This window comes from Corvus kubaryi, unplaced genomic scaffold (genome assembly GCF_017639235.1).
Source record: "Corvus kubaryi isolate FWS band 111438036 unplaced genomic scaffold, C.kubaryi_AGA036_p1.0 37322, whole genome shotgun sequence".
Lineage (NCBI taxonomy): Eukaryota > Metazoa > Chordata > Aves > Passeriformes > Corvidae > Corvus > Corvus kubaryi.
In genome coordinates, this window is record NW_024581101.1 from 5,091,465 (window position 1) to 5,111,521 (window position 20,057).

Below are 20,057 nucleotides of genomic sequence, written 5' to 3' on the forward strand. Positions count from 1 at the left end.
AGCCTTTGCAAATGACCATATTTTTCTTTTGCCATAAAAAGCAGCAAAACATGGGCATAAAAGAGGAATTCAATTGGACTGTTAGAGCAATGAGGGTCAGTGCCAGGTACTGTCCTACAGCTCTGTCACACACCCATGTTCATTAGGCTGAAAAAGAAGAGTTTGCAGGAGGTTTGGGGGCTTGGTTTTGTTGGTTTTTTTCTTTTCGTGTGAAATCTCTTCCTGTGTAAAACAGTAATTATTGGAGCTGAACTTTTTACAGGAGCATTGCCTTTAGACCATTTCTTGGTTATGATTAATACAAGATTGAAGTTCTAGTCAGAAAAACAATGAGATAACCAAATGAAAGATTAATGTGCTTTGTTTGTATGGCTGTTGTTTGCGAGGGAAAGATTTACTTCACAAGTGTGGTTAATGAGACAGGAATTACCATAGGCTGACTCTCTTGCCCTGACACTTCCTCCGTTTCCTTTCTCCAAGGAAATGGAGACCTCCTCAGCTTTCCTTGGTCATCTTCGATAATGTTTGCTTGACTTGTTGAATCTAGGTGCAAAATCCTCATACCTCATCCTATCATTTGGATTTTATGAGAAGTATTTTTTTGATTAAATTCAAATTAAAACCATGGCCGTTAGGATGTAAACTGTGTTCCCTGGAATGGGAGCAGAGCTGATTCTTGCAAGCTACCCAGCACAATCTGGCAAGCCTAGGTAGCACAGGAAAACGTGATTTCCCTCATGCATGTTGATTCCTCAGTCAGAACATCTGGAGGATCAATCTTCCTCTGATTTCTCACAAGCAAAGCAAGCTCTGTACACACAGCTGAAAATTAAAGAAAGTGGGGTGTCCTACTTGTGCTTTGAATAAAAAGGTTCCAAGGCTAGAATTTAAGTAACTCTTTTAGGTTTTTAATTTATTGAGACGTATACAGGAAATAAAATATTCATCGGAAACTCCTCCCAAAGGCATTTTATTATTAAACCAAAAAGCTAGAGTATATTATAGCAGCACTCATTTAGGGTTTCTACATTCAAGCTTCTTCCTCCTGACCTTATTAAAGTAACCCAGTTTACACTAACTACTATTCCTCCCTCCCTTTTTTATTGTTAATGTCATTTCTGTTCTCCTCATATGGTGGAGACCTCTAAATGATGTTACTCAAGTGGCCACTTTTGGTCACCAGGGTAATTCCAGGCGATAATTTCCTCACATTATGCTTGAATTCCTGCTTAGATTTAGTACCACATTTAGTAAATACACATGGGCAAAACGTGGTGGGGTGGGCATGACCCATTCCTTAGGAACTATTGGCTGAGATGAGGAGTGTGGGGTTGTCATCTCCATCACTCTGGTGGGTTCCTGCTGAGCAGAGAGTGCTGGAGGTGCGCTGGGAGCTGCTTAAAATGAAACGCTTCAGTAAACAAGAGGCACTTCTGGATGCTGACAGAACAGTGTTGGCACTGCGAGCCATGTATTCATATATGTGCTGTGTTGTGAAAATATGAAAAATAGCTCAGCAATGGCATAATTACGGGCAATTTGCTTAATTGCTTGCTAATTGTTGCTTGCTTTATTATGAAACAAGAGTGCTCTAAATGTAACACTGGATGGTTTGCATCCAAAATGTGTCAAATTCAAAACTGGCTTTTCATTAAGTCTTCAGCTACATGGCTTTAAAATTCAAGCACTCTATATTCTGTCGTTTAAGGTTTTTTCTTACTTTTTAAAATTGGTTTGGAAATTTTCTTTGCACAATTTCTAAGCCCCTAAACTTGCATTGATATAGTTGCAGTCGGGTGGTTTTTGAACTTCTAATAAATCTGGGTACTTTGCTAATGAATACATTTACAAATGTCTTTTGATCATTGCTACACATTTGGATAATGGTGGAGATGTTTTAAGGCTTCTCCAGGATCTCCTGTTCTTGATTGTCCAACCCCTAGAGAAGCACATCTTCCTTTCAACACAGGAATTTGGGTTTTTTCTTTTAAGTGATATGTAAAATTCTGAAAGTTTTGCCTTTTGGAAAAGCTGTTCTCTTCTTCTTCAACCAAGATCTCCAGATATGAGCAGAAGGTTAGACCAAAAGTCCTTTCCAGCCTAATCTCTGTATTCCATGGTGCAAGTGATGACTTTTATGGCAGAGTGAGGAAAGAACCAGCCCTCTTGATGTTCTTTCAGTAGTACATCACTCTTTTGAGGCTGGAGAGGAGGGGTAGAAAAGAAAGTGTGTTGTCTGTACACTAGGGATGTGCTTCAATGATCTTAATAAGTTTTTTCCAACCAAAATGATTCCATAATTCTAACTTTTCAACATTCTGAGACTGCTGATAACATACTCATGCCAACAACCTGGTTCCCTTTGCAAATTTTCTGTGAGAAACAGTCTTAAAACTGGAACATATTAGGCTGGAAATGCCAAAGTACTGTGCTACATGTGTTGTAGACTGAGTAGCACTGTAGAGCTCTTCAGTTTTCATCTCCAAAAAGCACAGTGGATAACCAACATTTTTATTTACTATCTCTAAAATCCCACACCGACTTTATTGCCATAGGAAGTCTGGTCAAAACAAACAAGGGGGGAAAAGGTATTTTTTGTAGCTGTTTTGATTGAAGGATAGCTTTCTGGCAGGGCTGAAATTCCACATTTTCTTGAAGGTAAATATTTTTACTTGAAAACTGCTTTGACCTATAAATGATAAGACTGTGGAACAATGAAGAAAATCTTTTAACTATTGTGCTTTTAGTTATATTTGACAGTTCTGGTCTAAACATTTATTAAGAGCTGCCAGACACTTTCTTTAAAAATGTTCTTAGTTCTGCATACAACTTAAAAAAAAAAAACAATTTCATTCCTAATACAACCTGGAGTTCAAATCAAAGTGGTGAACTCACATGTGCATGCTCATGTGAGCATGTGTGATCTATTAAATGAAGTGGTGAACTCACATGTGTGATCTATTAAATGAATTAAATGAATTAAAAATTCTCTTTCATATCATTTGTATGTCATGTTTGAAGAGCCTTCATGTAGTGTGGAAAAAAAATCTAAAATTGGGGTTTATAACTGAGTGAAGTAAGAAGTTAGATAGACTGCTAAGAGTTCAATGGAACGTACTGTTTATTCATCATATGTGGGGAATATGCACTCTTATTTCCATTTATAAACCTGTCATGTCTTATGTGAGAAGATGGTACTAGACACTGAATTTCACTTGTTAGAACCATCATTTCTTCTGAAAATATCCAGAGACAACCAGAACTTTCTTTTCCTTGTTTGGTAGAGGCAGGTGTCAGAGGTGTTTCCTACCCCTGATTACTTCTCAGACTATGCAGAATAATCACCTGCATTACTACTTTGGAACGAGAGAGAAAGGCTCAGAAAATTTGATTGTCACCCACATTTAGAGTGACTTGCAAAGAAACAAAATAGAAGGAAGCTTAAAGAGTAGCAGCCAGAAGGTGCTGTGGTCAACTTGCAGAGCCTCTGATAGACAACCACTTGAACACTGAACTTCACACTCTCCCACAAGTGTGGCTGGAATGATATGTTAGGAAAATAGAGAATGAGTTAGACTGACAAAAAGGAGATATATTTCATGGCCTGGAAGAGCAGATAAAAAAAAAGATAATGCTCAGTGAATATTCATGCAGAAAGTTTCCTACAGCCTGTTCTAGTTTGAATTATTTTCCAAGAGTCATTGTTTTAGGGGTGGGGAAAGTTGTTTGTTTGTTTGACTTAGAAAAAGGTTTTTTCAAAGGAAAACCGTGTATTTTACATGGTATTAACCATAAGCACTGATGAAAAGCATACTCTGACAACAATATTTTAAAAAGATTGAAAGAAAGTTTATGATTTCTACAAAAGATGCTTCTTCTAAATAATCCTGCATTGGCAGACGTTTTTTAAAAAAATCCCAACCTAACACCAAAATAATTTGTAGTCATATTTTATGATTGTGTCCAGGATAGTTCTAAAGCTTTGGGGTTTTCATTCTTGTTTTGGTTTTTTTTCCTTTTGTTTTGTGGTGTTTCTTTGTTGTTTTTTTTTTTTTCAATAAAACTAAAACTCAGATTAAAATATCTCTTTATTAACAGAATAAGAAAGACTGAAATTTTAACAATACTCTTATTCTCAACATATATTCTCAATATGTTAATATTCCAAGTCTCCTGGTAATCTGGCAACACATGGCACAAAATTACTGTCCTGGTCTTTAAAATGGTGTGGAGACTGTTTTATATGTGACCTTTTCTCTTCGACAGTTGCCTTGGCCAATGCTAAATGTTATTTTTTTTATTGTCAACTGCTTCTTTTTGAGGTTTTAGCTTTGTGTACTCTCTGACTGTAGTTGGAGAGAAATGGTCCATAGAAGTGTTGTAACCGCTTGCTGTGAAGAGCTCAAAACAAATAAGTATTATTTCCAAATAAATAATTGTGTATTTTACAGTTTGACTGAATTAACAGCATTTTAAGAGGTTTTTTTAATTAATGTGAAAAAGATCAGTTCTCTATAAAATGGGGATAACTCAATACTCTGTCAATGTTGTACCTGATTTCAGTGAATTGCCTTCATCAGAATAGAAGCAAACCTGGATAATTAAAGAGCTTAAAAGACTTGTATATACTTAAATGTATGTCTCTGATAGCAGATAGTAGGACACAGAAAGATTAGACTAATCTACTGGTAGAAAGAAACTTTTTTTTTTTTGCAGTAACTATTGCCTCCACTGAATTAGTTCCATATTTATGTCTCCTACTGCCCATCAAAACTGGATTAGTATTTCAACAGCAAGGTGCCAAAGCTTTGTCAGGATTAAACTGAAAAATACTCAGGCAAAATGACTGAGGGCATGTTGAAATGGCAGTAATACGCAAAAATAACTTTTATAAACAATCACTGCTCTAACTGACATGCACAGCATTCTGAAGGAGAAATAATCAAGAATAGAGCATTCATGATATAACAAGTTGTCTTCTTAAACATGGTAGATTTCAAAAAAAAAAAAAAAGTATCCTGTTTTGGACAGCAACATTATGTATTTCAATGCCTGAAGGAAAAACTTAATTGCTTTGTATTGAGATGTAACATGGAAGTAAGTGTTTGTGCTCTGCAGCTTTACCCAGATTTCAACATGCAAAGTATTTGTTAAAATAGAAATGCAGCATCTGTTTAAACATAAAGCTCAGAGGGTGGGAGGCTCCTACTCGGCACTCTCATTGCTATAAGTAATTTTAGTGGCATTCCTTCTCCAGTGCTTATGAGCCAGAATCCAATTTTAAATGCTATTTTCATTAAGACAGATATTAAAAACACGTATGTATCTTTCATTGGGAAGTTTTGTGAAGAAAACACAAAATATCCAATCAGATATTCTTCTGCTTTTCTGATGTAGTTAACTAGGTACACAGGAAGAGAATATAAAATTAACACTTGTAATATTAAAACTATTTCAAGGAATCATTTGTGGAAATTTAATTCCATTAATTTTTAATTTACCTACCATGGTAAAGCCATATTTTAAATGAAACAGATCAAGAATATTTATGTATTACAAATTAACATCTTTCAGATTTAGTAGTTTGCTTTGCCTTTGAACAAATTAAACTTTCTATAATCTTTTTTCAAGGGCACAAACCTTGCATCTACTGAAGCAATCTGGTTCGATTACTAGCAAACTGTAGAGGTTACATCTTCTTTTGCTACTACCCTTTGATTTTTCAAGATTGCCAGTATCGAATGCATGGAGAAATCAATTATCTTTAAAATACCTGTTATGCTCTTTCATTGTTATAGCTCTTGAGTGCATCTTTGAAGCCAATGGACCATCTTCGGCTAGTGCCCAATTTAGGGTTTTTTGCCTTAAGCAAAGCAAAACAATTAAAAAATCCAGTTTTAAGAGAACATTAAAAAAATAAGAATTTTTTTTTTTTTTCCAAGTAGTTCTATGCAAATATCTAGAGCAATGGCATTAAATTATTATAAAGTTTTTAGCTGTATTACAGCAATAACAGTTTCCAAAAGTGAAAATGTTATTTTAGGTAAGTGTCTGGTCCAGAGGACATGGTCAAGTTATGCCAGAGGAGGATTAGATTGGACATTAGGAAAAAAATTTCTTCACTGAAGGGGTCATCAAGCATTGGAACAGGCTGCTCAGGGAGGTGGTGGATTCACCATCCCTGGAAGAGTTCGAAAGGCGGGTGGATGTGGGTCTTGGGGATGTCGTTTAGTGGTGAACAGGGTGGTGCTGGGTTAATGGTTTAACTCTCTGATCATAGAAGTGTTTTCCAACCTGAACCATTGTATGATTCTAGGAAATGGCATGTAGCAGGGCTTGTTATAGAGCTGAAATGGTGGTATCAACAGCTCCTTAAAGGTGAACTGTGATAACACTGTGGGCCCCAACATCTGAACCTTCACTGAAGCTCTAAACCTGGAAGTCTTTTCTTCCCAAGCTGTGGCCATCACTGTAGGGTGGCGATCGCTTTGTTGACCTTGATTCCCTCTGTGCATCTGTCCTCGAAACTCTGACAAATGTCTTGTCTTTTTCCATCCTCCCAGCTATCGAAGTGAATCTGCAGAAAGCTCTGGCCGAAGCCTCTGAAAACTGCACGCAGGAGTGTCTGATCCTCGGCCACTCCGACAACTGCTGGATGCCGCCGGCTCTGACGCAGTTCCAGCAGCCCAACACCTCTTTGCCATCGTTTGGCTTCCAGCAAGGCTGGGGCCGAGGAGCCAGACCTGAGGGACGGCACACTCTTGGGAGGCCCCTGCCAAAGGACGACAGTGACAAAGGCCAGGGGGGGGCCAGGCCCCAGTTCTACAACACCTGCGAAAGACATTGCGCCAGCGAGGATCCCGTCAAGGTCATTCCTCTGGCAAGCTTCGCCGCGTCCCACCAGGCACCGGGGCCTGGGAGCAACACCACGTTTATACACGAGCACCAGCTGTAGATGCGTAGCTGACAAATCCCGAATTCGAGGCTTTAAGAGTGACTGTGTATAGTCACGGCCTAACGCCGTTGCTCGGGCGCGTACAAACTTGTTAGGCTTGTGAATATTTGTGTATATAGAATCCTAAATCTGAAACAGAAGATCTAAATCCTTATTACCTGGTTGAAAGGTGTTTACCATAGTTCTTGGTAAAATCCAGAAAATGGGGAAGAGAACCCACAACCCAGAAACAATCAGAAGGAAAACAAAATCCTGTTCATTTTCTTACATGGGCCATGTAGTGCAAGTATCTGCCAGCAGTTCTTCCTCCCTTTGAAGGCAATTCCTTAGTACGGTTTGGGGAATATTGCAGTCTAAAAATAGCTTACTCAAATTTTTCTTTGTTGTTATAATTTATAGCATATTCATAGATTTCATCTTCCATTTGCTTAGCATTAGAGATCAAGTGAGCAATTCTCATTTGATTACTTGACATAATAGAATTAATAAGATCCTACAATCTAATTCTTTAGAAGGATGGTATATCTTCCCACCAAAATTTATATCTTTTATATAATTAAGAAGGAAAATGTATGTGACAACTGATTTTTATTTTAATTTTTATTGGCTCAATGTATAGGTATTTATTCTCTGAAAGAATGCGATAGATGAAATAGAAAGATCTCAACTAGGCTTTTCTGTGTGAAATAAACAACACGACAATAAGAGGATATGCAAGATCAAAACTGGAAAAAAATAATAACTCAATTTTTTTAATTTCCAAGATTTTCCTTTCTATAATAATTGAAGGAACAATATTCTACTTATTATGTTTTTCAAGCCATAAGTCTATTTCTCTTTAGTTTTTTTTTCATTTTGCAGAGCTTGCTTTGGCTACTGTTCCTGTTAGTTGAAAATTACATGGGCACTGCTGAAAACAGTAGGAAGTGGGGTAGTTTTTTTGGCTGATGTGATGTCGTGGCTGCAAGCTACCGGTGTTTTAAAGAATATTATAGTGATGTGTACGGCTTTTTTTACAGCTATATTCACCTCTTGTAAGTATTCAGTAAAAGTTTAACTATAATATTAGTTACTTCATCACAAACCTGTGAGATTAAGAAGTACTTGTCATTGTGGATTAGTTGTTAGAGAATGACTGATAGTGCTCAGCAAAGAAAGAAGGATCTAGGTAATGGAAGTTGGATAAATATAAACACAAATTAATCATATTATTTGAGAAAGTCTCAAGGTGATTCTCTTTAAAGAGGAAGGATTTTTTTCAGTGTTCTGTGTGCTGGAGAATATATTCTCTTGGTAAATTCCACAGTGGATGGAAAGGAGATTCCTTTCTTAGATGAAAAAAACGTATTTTCCTTCTAGTATTTCCTTCTCATACTTTGTTGGTCTTTAGCCATTTCATCATTTGCAGTATGTACATGCCAAGAATTTTTTTCCTTTAAGAAAATGCAAACCTTTTTTGTTTTATTGCTACATTAAGTGAGACAATCGAAGTTGTATGGAGGGAAAAACAGTGTGTGAATATTTCCTATGGGTAGAACTCTATGTAGGCTTCATAATGTAACTTAAATCTGTAATTTATAAACAAAACTGTGTGTAAAAATGCTGTAATATTAGCTGCTTGTAAAATTTACAGAAGTTCAAGTTGTTGAGGGTTTCCAATGAATGCTAAAAGAGCTTCTCTTATGTGCCCAGCAGGTATAAGTAGCTTTATATATTGCTGTCCCCACTGTAAATCTATTCCAACCACATTTAGATTTTATGTGCAAAATAAAAAAAAAAAAAAAAAAAACAAACTTCACTTTTAACCTACTGATAGGGTTTGATTAATGGACATCAGATTATCTAATGATGTACTTCTTTTGCTTTCTTTTGTTTTTTTAAGTAGTTTTCAATAACGTTTAGAAAAGATGTGGCACATTGGCTTCCAGTTGCATGAAAATCCTGGAAAAAAAATTATAATCCTTTGGGTACTGACACACAATTGCTGAGACATCTCATTTCTAATTCCAGGACAATTAAAAAGTTGACAAATTAATTCATACCTAATGTATACAAAGCCCTTTGTTGTTTGCTTTGGAGGCATCACGAGGAGAGAATTCGGCAGTTCTTTTCAGGGATATGCAAAAACTAAGCTTATCTGTAGTTTACACAGATTTACCAAACATCCTAATTGTGCAAATTGAGAATAATGCTGACAGTAATGCCTTCCTATTGTAAGCAGAGGTCTTTAGTTTTTATTACAGAGCACTGCTATACCCAATGTTTAAGGAATTGGCGTCTCCATTGGAAAACTCTCCTTTTTTTTTTTTTTATTTTGCCTGCAACAGTTCTTTTGGGGATGAAAATTGTTGCTGAAATTTTCTGGCAAGGAATAAATTTCTACAATATTAGGATTTTTATATTTTATAGGAAAAAGTGAAGGATCCAGAATTGGTGGGGTTTTTTCACTGGTAGGGGAAAAAACCCCAACAAACTTTGCTTTATTTAAATGTTTAGGGGCTCCTTTAGTTTTTTTCCCCTAAGGTGGAGAAGCACTTACCCATCCCCCTTCCCTTGAAAACAAATAAACAAAAACCCAACAAAACACCCAAACCAAACAACAATAAAAAAATACTTAAACAAAATGCATTATAAAGATGAGTCTGATATAAGAAATATTAAACATTATATCCATGAAAATGTGTTTGATATTCTAAAATTCAGTCAACAAGATGCAGAACAATTAATTGTAAATACACATTGTATCAGGAGATAAATTGTTACCTCGTTTTTATATATTATGTATATAATATATAAAAATACACCTTTGAGGCGACATTTCTGAGTAGCATGTCAGTATCCAGAGGAATGATGTTACTAGAGACTCGTTACACATCTTGCCATATATATAAATAATTTATCTAGTACATAGACTGTATATTTTTGTGTAATTTTTTTTATTTTTTAGTCATTTAACTTATTTTATCTTACTTGTGTGGATTTGTGGAGAAAACAATTCTATATACAATATACAGTAAAATGCTAGTTACATGATTAGATTTGTTCCATACGGTGTAACAATAAAGGAAAACCTTTGCCTTCAAAGTGATGTGTCACACAGTCTAGTCTAGATTATTTCCCCCTCTAACTCATGCTTGTTGCACTCCTGAGCATCAAAGTTATGGGTAGCACTGGCAAAAAGGATTATTTCCATATTGTAAAGCAGCCACTGCTAAAATAAAAAACAAACAAATGAAAAAAAAACCCAAAAAAACAGTTAAAAGAAAGAATCGAGTCAAAATGTTTGAAGTAAAAGATGCTGTTTCTTTGTTTTCCTGAGCTGTGCTGTATTCTGAAGTGTAACTTAATTCTAAAGAATAATTAGGCCTGTCTGCCTGGCCAGACAGAGACTGCAGAGCACCTGCTCTCCCCGGGCCGGGAGCTGGCCAGATGCAGGTCATTTAGCTAATTAGCATGGCAATGAGCCCGTGCTAATAGGGCCTGAGGATTTATGAAAGTTAGCACGAGGCAGCTCGACACAGCATCGGTTCTGTGGTGTTGAGCCCAGCCAGGACTCTGGCTGGAGCAGAGCAGTCCCTTTGCATCCTTGACCCTGGTGCGCCTGGATCTGCTGGGGATTTTTGTCAGAGAAGGGGAACTTGGCTCTGTTGTATCCTGACCAAGCTGTGGTCCACAGGGAACTCCATCAGCCCAAACCACCACTACCCCCCTGCTTCCCACATGGTCGAGCCAAAGGCAGACACCTAAATGTTTCCATTGGTAATGGCTGAGGAGCTCAAGGTCGTTTGAGTCAAGCTGACAAAGTCTTTAAAGTTGGAAAATTTAGGCTTGGTTTTATTTGATTTCTCATGTTTTCCTTTTGCAGGTTTAATACCGACCCTTAATCAATGATAAGCAATTAAATGATCACACTGCAGCTTGCTACCCTCATTTAGCTGGGTAAATAAACGGGAAGGAATTGGTTTGTGCAGACACAAAGTAAAGTTGAAGGCAAAGATTTTATTTGGTATACATAGGAAAATTGTGTATAACTTATGTTATCCCTAGTGAAGAAAGAGATTGACGATTTCTTGTAAATATTTGAGTTTGTATTTCTGGGAAATCTCCCTGCTCTATGGCATACTACAGGATGAGAGTGAGCAGTGTATGTCTGTGTATTGAAACAGCCCTAACCACACTACAAGTAATGCAGCTGGACATCATATGCTACAGTCCAGCAGCATTTAAAGTCCAGTAAATTTGCAGTAGTTCTATTTCAGGTTTCTGTACAGCATGTTGTCTTGTTAATTACAATGCTTATTAATAAACTAGATCCACAAAAGCAGTTTTCTCCTTTGCACTGTTTTCTTTGGGTTTCTGAAGCATAAGTTGTCTAAAAGTATTTCCCCAGCTGTGCTTTTCTCCCATTTTCACCTTTCCAAATTTCCTTTTGCTAGGAAGCCCCAAACTGCCAGAAAGTCAAGAAAATGTAACTTTGTTTGCAGTTGCTTCATGCACCTGAGTAGCAGGCTTCTGGTAAGCATTAAAATATTCACACACAATGTGTACAGCAATTGAGCTTTATATGATCAGAAAAATCTTCCATTTCTGTGTCACTTCTCTTTGTACCAAGCTCCCTCCTTGTACTGTGCCTCTGATACATTTACTTATAGAAAATCATTATGAGCTGGAGGCAGGAGTGTTTATGGTGTTTGCTTTGTTAGAAAATAAGCTATTTCTAATTGAGAGAACATGGTTAATGAGTTGTTGTTGACCTAAAGGGATTATCCTCTCACCATGCATGTGATATAAAGAAATAACCATCAAACGAGGAACTAATGAAACGACATTTTATGCATTTTTCTATCTTATTTTAGTCCATATTTAAAGAGCAACTCTTGATGGCCTGACACTAAGGCAATAATATCTTATTTGATGTAGTTATGGCTTTGCAAGAGTAGCTTTCTTGTCTGCAGGACCCTTTCAAGCAGGAAAATATTACTTATTTTGGCATCAAAACTGTGCACAAGTATATTCCCCTACTGCCAGTAACTGCTGACACATCAGTTGCTAGGCTAGTTAATATATCCAGCCTCCAAATTAAGAAGATTGATGAAAATTTCTGGAGCTGGAGGTTTCCCTGGTTTGGATGGAGCTCACAATATTTTGCAGGGCCACCTTGGGAGGCAAGGAAAGTGTGGAATTTCACAGAGATCTGGGAAAACAAGAACAGAGCAAGGTAGAAATGTGTAGTACCTGAACAAGTGCAGAGTTGTGTCACTGTGCAGAGCTGCAGGGGAATTGCAGAAGTTGTGTTCCCTGGGAGCCATTGTTTTCTTTCCTCCCTGCAGACACCAGGAGCAGCACCTGGAGCCCTGCTCTGGCAAGGTGGAAATTCCTGAATCCCAGGGATTTGCTGGGGAGCCCTACAAAGTGCAATATTTTCACCAAAGCCCTTCAGCACTGGTGCAGTGTTCAAAAAACCCCTCTTACCTGTAGGATGGGCTCCAACCCCTGTTAGATAATTCGGGCTGAGGTAAAGGCTTGGTAGAACATGCACGTGGATTTATTTTACAAAGAACATTTGTTTACCAGCAGCAGGCAGTTCTGGAGATATGCTGCCCCTATGATCTTTTAGCATTCTTGCCTTTTCCTCGGGTTTTTCCAGGTGTGGCCTTAGGGCAGAGCTGTCCTTGGAGCAGCAGTGAGTCTGCTCCTCCTTAGAAGTGCCACGTACCAAGCAGAAAAGGAAACGAGCAAGAAGGTGCTTCCTGCAGCAAACAGAAAACAGCTCTCCTGCCTTCAGTGGTCGTGAAAGTCGTGTTTTAAGAAGGTACTTGTGGGCTCTACTCACAACTAAGTATTCCTCCAAGATGTATCCTTTGTGTCTTCTTCCTTGCATCCACATTCCAGTATGAAAGTATGGCATGTCTGATAGCTACAGTGAGACTAGTAATATAGTTCCACTTTTATTTTTACTGTTTTCATGATTTAGATGTCTTTTGTTGGTGCTCGTTTAATGCTTACAGCTGAAGTTCTAACAGTAGATGTGTTTAGGATGTGACAGCTCTGTCTTCATATTTCATTCAAAGCAGAAGCTAAAGTCCTTAAGTCCATGCAGTCTGCTTTTCACTGTGGAATTGGTGCTACCTCTTCTCACTCTTTTTCTCCACTAGGATTGAGAAGTCTGTGTTTATAAAAAGGGAAGTTACTGTGTACATCCATCCAGGAGACAGATAAATGAGGTGCCTGGGAGCTCTGTACTAGATTTTAACCCACAGCTGTAAGCCACCAGCTGTGATGTGTTCTAGAGCAGATGAGTAGGATGTGCAAAGAAAAAAGGACATTTTATAAGGCACTGAAATGAAGTTATTCATTGCCACTGCAGCTGTTGTGCATGTAGTAAAAGAGTTGATTAACATAATGAGATTAAACGAAGAGAAATCGCTTTTAACCTGTGCTTAGCTTGAGTAGTTGTTTAGTTACCAGAGATGATAAAAGACTGTACCCAAAGATTGTCTAAACTTTCCAAATGTCAGCTGTTCTATAAAGGATGCGAGGTTTTTCTTCTCTGCTGTGTAGATCAGGCTTCTGTGTACAGAGGGAAGTTAAAATCAGTCTGAAAAATGAAGTGATTATAAGAGGGGTGAGTAGGTGGGGGGAAAGGTGAATATTTTCGGAAAAAAACCTCTAAAGACACAGGCAAGCAGGAAAAATGAGCAATTTTCCAGCTAACAGATTCACTGGGCTGTCTGCAGACCTGCAGTGCAATGCTAATTTTGTTCATTAGCATTTTATAGATATGTGAAATTTTAGGTTTGCATAGAAATATCTGTTAAAATCAATATAATCAAGGCCTGTAATGACAAAGGAGACCTACTTGGAATACTTTGAGGCCTATTTAAAAAGACTCTTTCCCCAGGAAATCTTACAGGCTCATTTCTAGAAAATATAAAGGGGCTCTTGCTGTTGCTGTGCAAAAGCAAATGCTTTCAAGTGATTCGAACTGGAGAGACCAGCATGGAGCAGAATGGTTTAAAAACTGAAATTCGATGAAAAAAGAAAGATATATAGTCAATCTACCTATAAACACAGACGCTCCAAATTTAATTATCATTGTTTTCAAAGCTCATCTCTGTATGAGAGACAAATGCCAGCACTGGGTGTCACACTAATTACGATATATAATCTAGAAATATTCATCACTTTGTGGAGGTGTGCACAAAGTCAGAGTTTCCTGTCTTGGCAGATCCAAGCTGATGTTTGTTCGTTTTAATTGCAGCAGAGACATTTAGCACCGTGCCTGCCTAGTAATGCAGGAAATGTAGTGCAAGGCCTTGACATCTGAGAAGTAAAGACTGTCTGAGCTGACTGGCTCATAAAAGTGATTCGGGGGAAATTGGCAAAGAAAACAAGTCTCTGAAATTCTAAACAAGCGTTTTAAATGCAGGAAAAAATAATCTAAAGGGTCACATTTGCAGCTTATGTGCTGCAGATAATGTGCTGCACAGCTCCTTCCCTATAAAGCAAAATTGTCACCGTGAGGCAGGGTAAGATTGAGCCTTTTTGTTAGCTGGAGTCACTCTCCTGCAATGATTGCACGCATTCAATCTACTTGGGTTTTTAAATGCTTTTTATCAGATTTCAGCCTATTGACTCAACAATGTGTTTCTTGTCAGTGTAAAACTACTGAATATTTAAGAAAAGATAAAATTTTCCAACCCCAAAGCTGTCACTTCAGTCTACAAAAGGCAGTTATTGAAGCCTATTACTGTTTTGGCAGAGCTTGTCTGAAATTCCCTCAAAATATGCCACTAAAATTCAAAGAAAGGACTAGAAAAACACTAATATTGAAGATTTATGCTGTAAAATTTGAGTAAATTTGCATATAAATGATTCACTGAATATAAGAGATGTAATGAAAATTCAGGAATCTTAGTGTTTACTCTTTTTTAGAACATCTGATGTGAGTACCTGAATCTAATTACAATGAAAGTAAATCTACCCAGCAGGCTGAACACAAACAAACAAATAAATAAATACACATTTGCCTATTACAAATTGGGAGAAAAAAAAAAATCTCTGCGCTTCTAATTAGACACAAGACCCAAGGACAGCTACGTCACCCGTAATTTTAGGGAGCTTTTTTGTCAAAGTTCATTGTCTAAAGCATCCCTAAGCTGGGGGTGGGGGGAAAGGAACCTGCAGGGGTAATTCCTTCACTTGTAAAATTTCAGAATCTGCACGTGTCCACCTGAGGATGGAGAGAAGCTGGAAAAGTGAGATTACACATCTGCCTTTTAGATGGCTAAAATCAAATGAATCCAAACCCAGTATTTGCATAAAGGTTTCTATTCTAAGGATGAAAAGGAGTGTGATGAGTGAATACCAAACATGAGAAGCCCAACCCCTCTTCTCCAGCAAGCACGACCTCCCCTCTCAGGATGGTTTTCCTGCCAGGATGCACCTGGGTGTGTTTTGTGCTCGTGCCAGGTTCCTGTCAGAGGGGTGCAAGAGGCTGACATTTGATGTGTGCAAAAGAACAAAGAATTAGGATTTGTGCTAAAGCCAAATTGGCAAATATTTTTGTTTTCTGTGACAAGTTTTGCTTAACTAGCACAAGAGGCAGCCGAGCAGGGAAGTGTGCTCCCATGGTGAGAAACAGAATCTGTTTAAGAAGCTGAGTGCAGTTGCTGGTTGCCACTTCCCTTTCTTCACCCCTTTGCTCAGTGCTGTGCTGGCACATCACTCTCTGTTCTGTGGCATTTGGAAAGCCCACTGTGCTTGGGCATGTGCACCTGTACCATAGAGGAACCAAACAAAAATATTAAATAATCTTTCTCTTTGTGCAGGGGAAATAGCAAGAGGGAAAAAGAAATCTGCGAGAAGTATTGCCTTCATGCCGGGAAATCAGTACATGGTCTTGACTCTCCAGGAAATAAAGCAAGCTCTTCTGAAGTGGGAAAATGTATTTTTATGAGTTTACCTGCTTGCTAACTGCTTAAATTTGAGCCAGCTGTGGCTTCAAGAAGGCAAGAAAAGTGTTATGTCAATGAAATTGCTTTCCCACAGCATCATTTGTCACCTGGACAGAGGTCACATGCAGAGGAAGAGCCCTGCAGTGAGGAAGTCATGTTGGACTGACCCAGGTGGTGTCACCAAGTCTCCTTAGCCTGGGAATCTCTTGGAATACCGTCATCCACACTGCACAGCAGCACAGCTCTGACAGTGCCATTTTTAACAGGAAAAGTACTAAAATCCAGTTTTCCATTAAATCCTTTCGGTATCCAGCAGCTCCTTCTGGGCACATCTCAAACTCCTTCTCACTGGAGTTTCCCAAGTTTACTTGGACAAACTCTGCACCATTAGTTTTAACTTTTTTTTTGCTAATTATTAATTCATTACTTGCTGGACTGTGTCAACACTACATGTTCTCCACATGGTCAGGAATGAGCTGCCAAAAGCCTGTAGCTCTATAGCAGCTGCCTTATTCAACGGGTCTGTCTCACATGCTGCAGCACGTGGCACTAAAATTGGGATTTGTTGCCAAATTTGGCAAATTTCTGCTTCCCAGAAAGGCTCTCAGCTCATGAGATTGCCAGAAACACCTATTAGATAAGGTCATATTTGGCTGTGGTTGGCAAAAACTTAATTAAAGTAACACCAGCTGTAGTTATACCAGAGGTAGGGAGTTTGTGGCAGATGCAATGAGGATTTTAGTCCAAAAAACTTCTTTAGTAGTGTTCTCCAAGCCAATTCTTCAAGGATAAATAACCTGAGATATAAGTTTAAGATGGGAAATGTGCACAGACAGTAAAAGTCTGGGTGTTGGTATGAAAGAAATAATGTCAGAGTTACATTTACCTGGATCTCAGCTCAGCTGGGCATAAATATGCACAGTAAAGTAAATGTGCACTCTGTATTTTTTTATATCTCTAAATCATTTTCCCTCAACTTTATTCTTTGTATCCTAAACCTTTTTAACTACCCCAAAATTTTCTTACTGTGAGTTATCCACCTTCTGAAGGAATTTTCCCCAAATCTTTAGTTGCTCAGCCATAGTTACCTTCACAGACCAGGTGTGACATGAAAATATCATAAGAATAGATATAAATTCAAAGAACTTCTACTTGGGGTTTCAGCACCACTTTCTGTGGTGCAGAAAGTTCATCTCCAGAGTAGGAAAATTATTCTTTTATACAACTACGTTACACTTCTTACCTTGAAGTGCAAGTACTTGATAAAGTTACATATTCCTGTTGTAGTTCGTGCAGACTTTATAACTTGATTTGGCATTTTCTAAAGTGGAGTCTGTGGCAGCTGTAATAACCAAGGGCTCACAGATTATTCTGCACAGGAATGTGCCCATTTTCGCTCAGTTTATGAACACTAATTTAAACAGGCTGAGTTTGTGACTATTGATTCCATAACTTTCAGTTACCATAAAGGGTTTAAAATTAAGTGATCAATTGAATGCTGACCCTCTAGAGAGGCTTTGGCTATTCAGCATAAGTCTAAGAAGTTTTGCATAAGTAGATTTTAACTATATTGCTTGATAAAAGAGCTGAATTAATCAAGGTTATTGTAACCTTGTTTATTTAAATTAAAAAAGAAAAAAAGCTGGGTGTTTATCACAGTAGATGGTGTAGTAAAATTGCATTTTACTCCTGAAGTTTGTTAATTTATAGTAGTACTATTACAATGGAAAATAATATGTGTTGAAATAACACTGACAGAGATGATTTGTACAAACCAGCGTTGCATCCCACACTTCTGTCCTTAAGAAGCAGAGGTAAAAAAAGATGGAGAATATCATAAATTCTGGGTAATATCTTTGAATACTGTGGCAGTTTGTTCCCTCCTGGCCTTTCCATGCAACTATCACAATTTCAGCAACAAATAAAACTATTTTAGCAAAAATGGAAACAGATGTACCTCTCAATTTCTATTTAAGGGCACTTGCATTCTGGAGTAATTTAAATGTGGTGCTAGAAATTAGGATAGCGAAAGTAATTGAGCCTTTCTAATTTTAATGTAATTATCAACAAGTGAAATTAAGAGAAACCAGTTAAGCTGAGTGCTCAGTGAAATGTAGTCAGTAGGGAAACTGTCAACAAAGCACATCCTGGTTTGTAAAGCTGTCATGAAGTTTTAGAGGTTGAATTCCGTAATAGAATGAAATTAGCATTAAAATTTCTATTAACATGATAACTTTTACGGTTAAGTTACACTGTCCAGCTGTCCCTACCACAGCTTCCATCTCCTCTGAATGCAAGCTTTAAAGTCCTCAGACTTTGCAGATGTGATTTATTTTTCATTTGCCGTTGCTAACATTACTACTTGTCCCAATAATTTTATTTGGCCTTTCCCCACGGCAATTTTCCAACAGTATTTGATAATCCTTGTGCTACTGCATAAGAATAGCTGAAGATTTTCTCCAGAGAGATACTCATCCCTGAGAATGCAGAGAATACGAGTGTCTGACTGTCATTTATTGCTCAGAAAGCAGTGCTGTAATTCTCTGTCGTTGCATCATCTGTTCAACCCAGGTTATTCACTCTTCTGCATTATCGAGATTGCATTTTTCCTCCCTGAGAAATAGCAGTTGTAACAGACTATTTCCAAAATGACAGCTTAAGTGACTCCATGGTTCTTTAATATCTATTCAGAACTCTTGTCTCCTTGCAAATTTTCATTGCTTTCTTTAAAAGCAGCCTGTGAGAAAGGTAATACATTATTAATGCTACATGTCATAAAATAAAATAAATACTTACTTTCGAAGAACCTGATCCACTAATCAAGAGTAAATGAATGCACCTGAATTATTCAGAGAACCTCAAACAGTGCAACTTGTACTCAAATTGAATATTGTGAATAGAATATTCACAACATAACAAAAAGACTTTCCAGTCACATTAACTCCTCCGTTTTCATAACAGGAAATGGGATTTTTATTCTTCTTTTTAATCACTGTAAATATTTTGCCCACCTTGCAAAGGCAAAAAGGTCCAGGGCAGGTTTCTGCACTTTGTTACCTTTAAGCAGCCTCCTAAAGTAATGTTTATGTTGATGAGAACAGTTGTTGGGGCAGGTGTTCCATGTTTCAAAGGAAGCAGGTGGGACTCTGTTCCTGAGCAGCAGAGTTATGTCTCAGCTACTGGGAGCTGCAGGCTGGCACTCGCTGAGCAGCTGTGCAAAGAACAGGGGAAATGCCACCACTTGTTGGGAGAAAGGGAGCACTGCTGAGCTGGCAGCATTTCCAGCCGGTGAGTGGCAGCATCAAGGGCAACACAGGAATGAGATCTCAGGCAATTAATTAAGAGCAGCTCCTGCAGCCAGAATTTGTTTCCTCCCTATTACAATCCATTCATGTCAATGAAGTTTCTGGCACTGCTTCAGGAATTTTTCACTACAGCACCCTGTTTTTCACACTGTGGTGTTTCTACCATATCCCTCACAGATATTTGCATTCCCCAGCAGTTTTCTTTGGGAAAAATAACCCCCCCAAAAGTAGCTGCGACACATTTCTCAATGTATCTGCAAAATCTTGTCCTTACAAATGGAAGGGACCCAAGTTCTGGGTCATGCTCAGGTTGTCATTTCCTTTAGATGCTTTTATTGAATAGATTCTCCTGGATTCAAACAGACCTGCCCAGAAACAATTAGGAATGTCAGATTGGTAAAAGCAATGATATCCTTCCCAAAGAAGTAAAGCAAAGTCAAGTCTAGGAGAATCGAGTTTGTGATTCTATTCCTTGCTGGTTCTGTGGTCCAGTCTTGAATCCTTGGGATAATTGTCTCCCTTCTCAATTCCCTTTGCCCATTCAGTAAATTCCTGATTTCCCAGTATTTCACAAACAAAATTTTCTCAGGGAGAAGAGAGGTAGGAGGGGAGAAAGACATCTTCAAGAAGACACATATTACATCTCAAAATCTAAAAAATAACAGTATGGTGCTTCACACCCACAGTGTCTGTCCTCATTCCTTGGGGCTGGAGAGCTGCTGGAATAGTTTGGAACAGCCTTTATGTGAGACTGAAACCAATGCTGATATTTTCTGTATTCTAATACCAATGTAACCTCTGTGCTGCTCAATAAATCACACAGATATGTTTAATTTAAAT

General features: G+C 38.0%; 1 protein-coding gene across 4 annotated transcripts in view; it reads left to right on the plus strand.

Moving 5' to 3' along the window:
* Positions 1 to 11,279, plus strand: part of PCDH11X (protocadherin 11 X-linked) — a 438,369-nt gene extending 427,090 nt beyond the window's left edge. For 3 of the 4 annotated variants that reach the window (XM_042029283.1, XM_042029282.1, XM_042029284.1), the window contains one exon: positions 6,564 to 11,279. In XM_042029283.1, coding sequence (XP_041885217.1) covers positions 6,564 to 6,955 — 392 coding nt within the window. In that variant the 3' untranslated portion in view covers positions 6,956 to 11,279. The remainder of the gene's footprint in view (positions 1 to 6,563) is intronic. The other variant, XM_042029285.1, reaches the window with a different exon arrangement.
* The last annotated feature ends 8,778 nt before the right edge of the window (positions 11,280 to 20,057 follow it).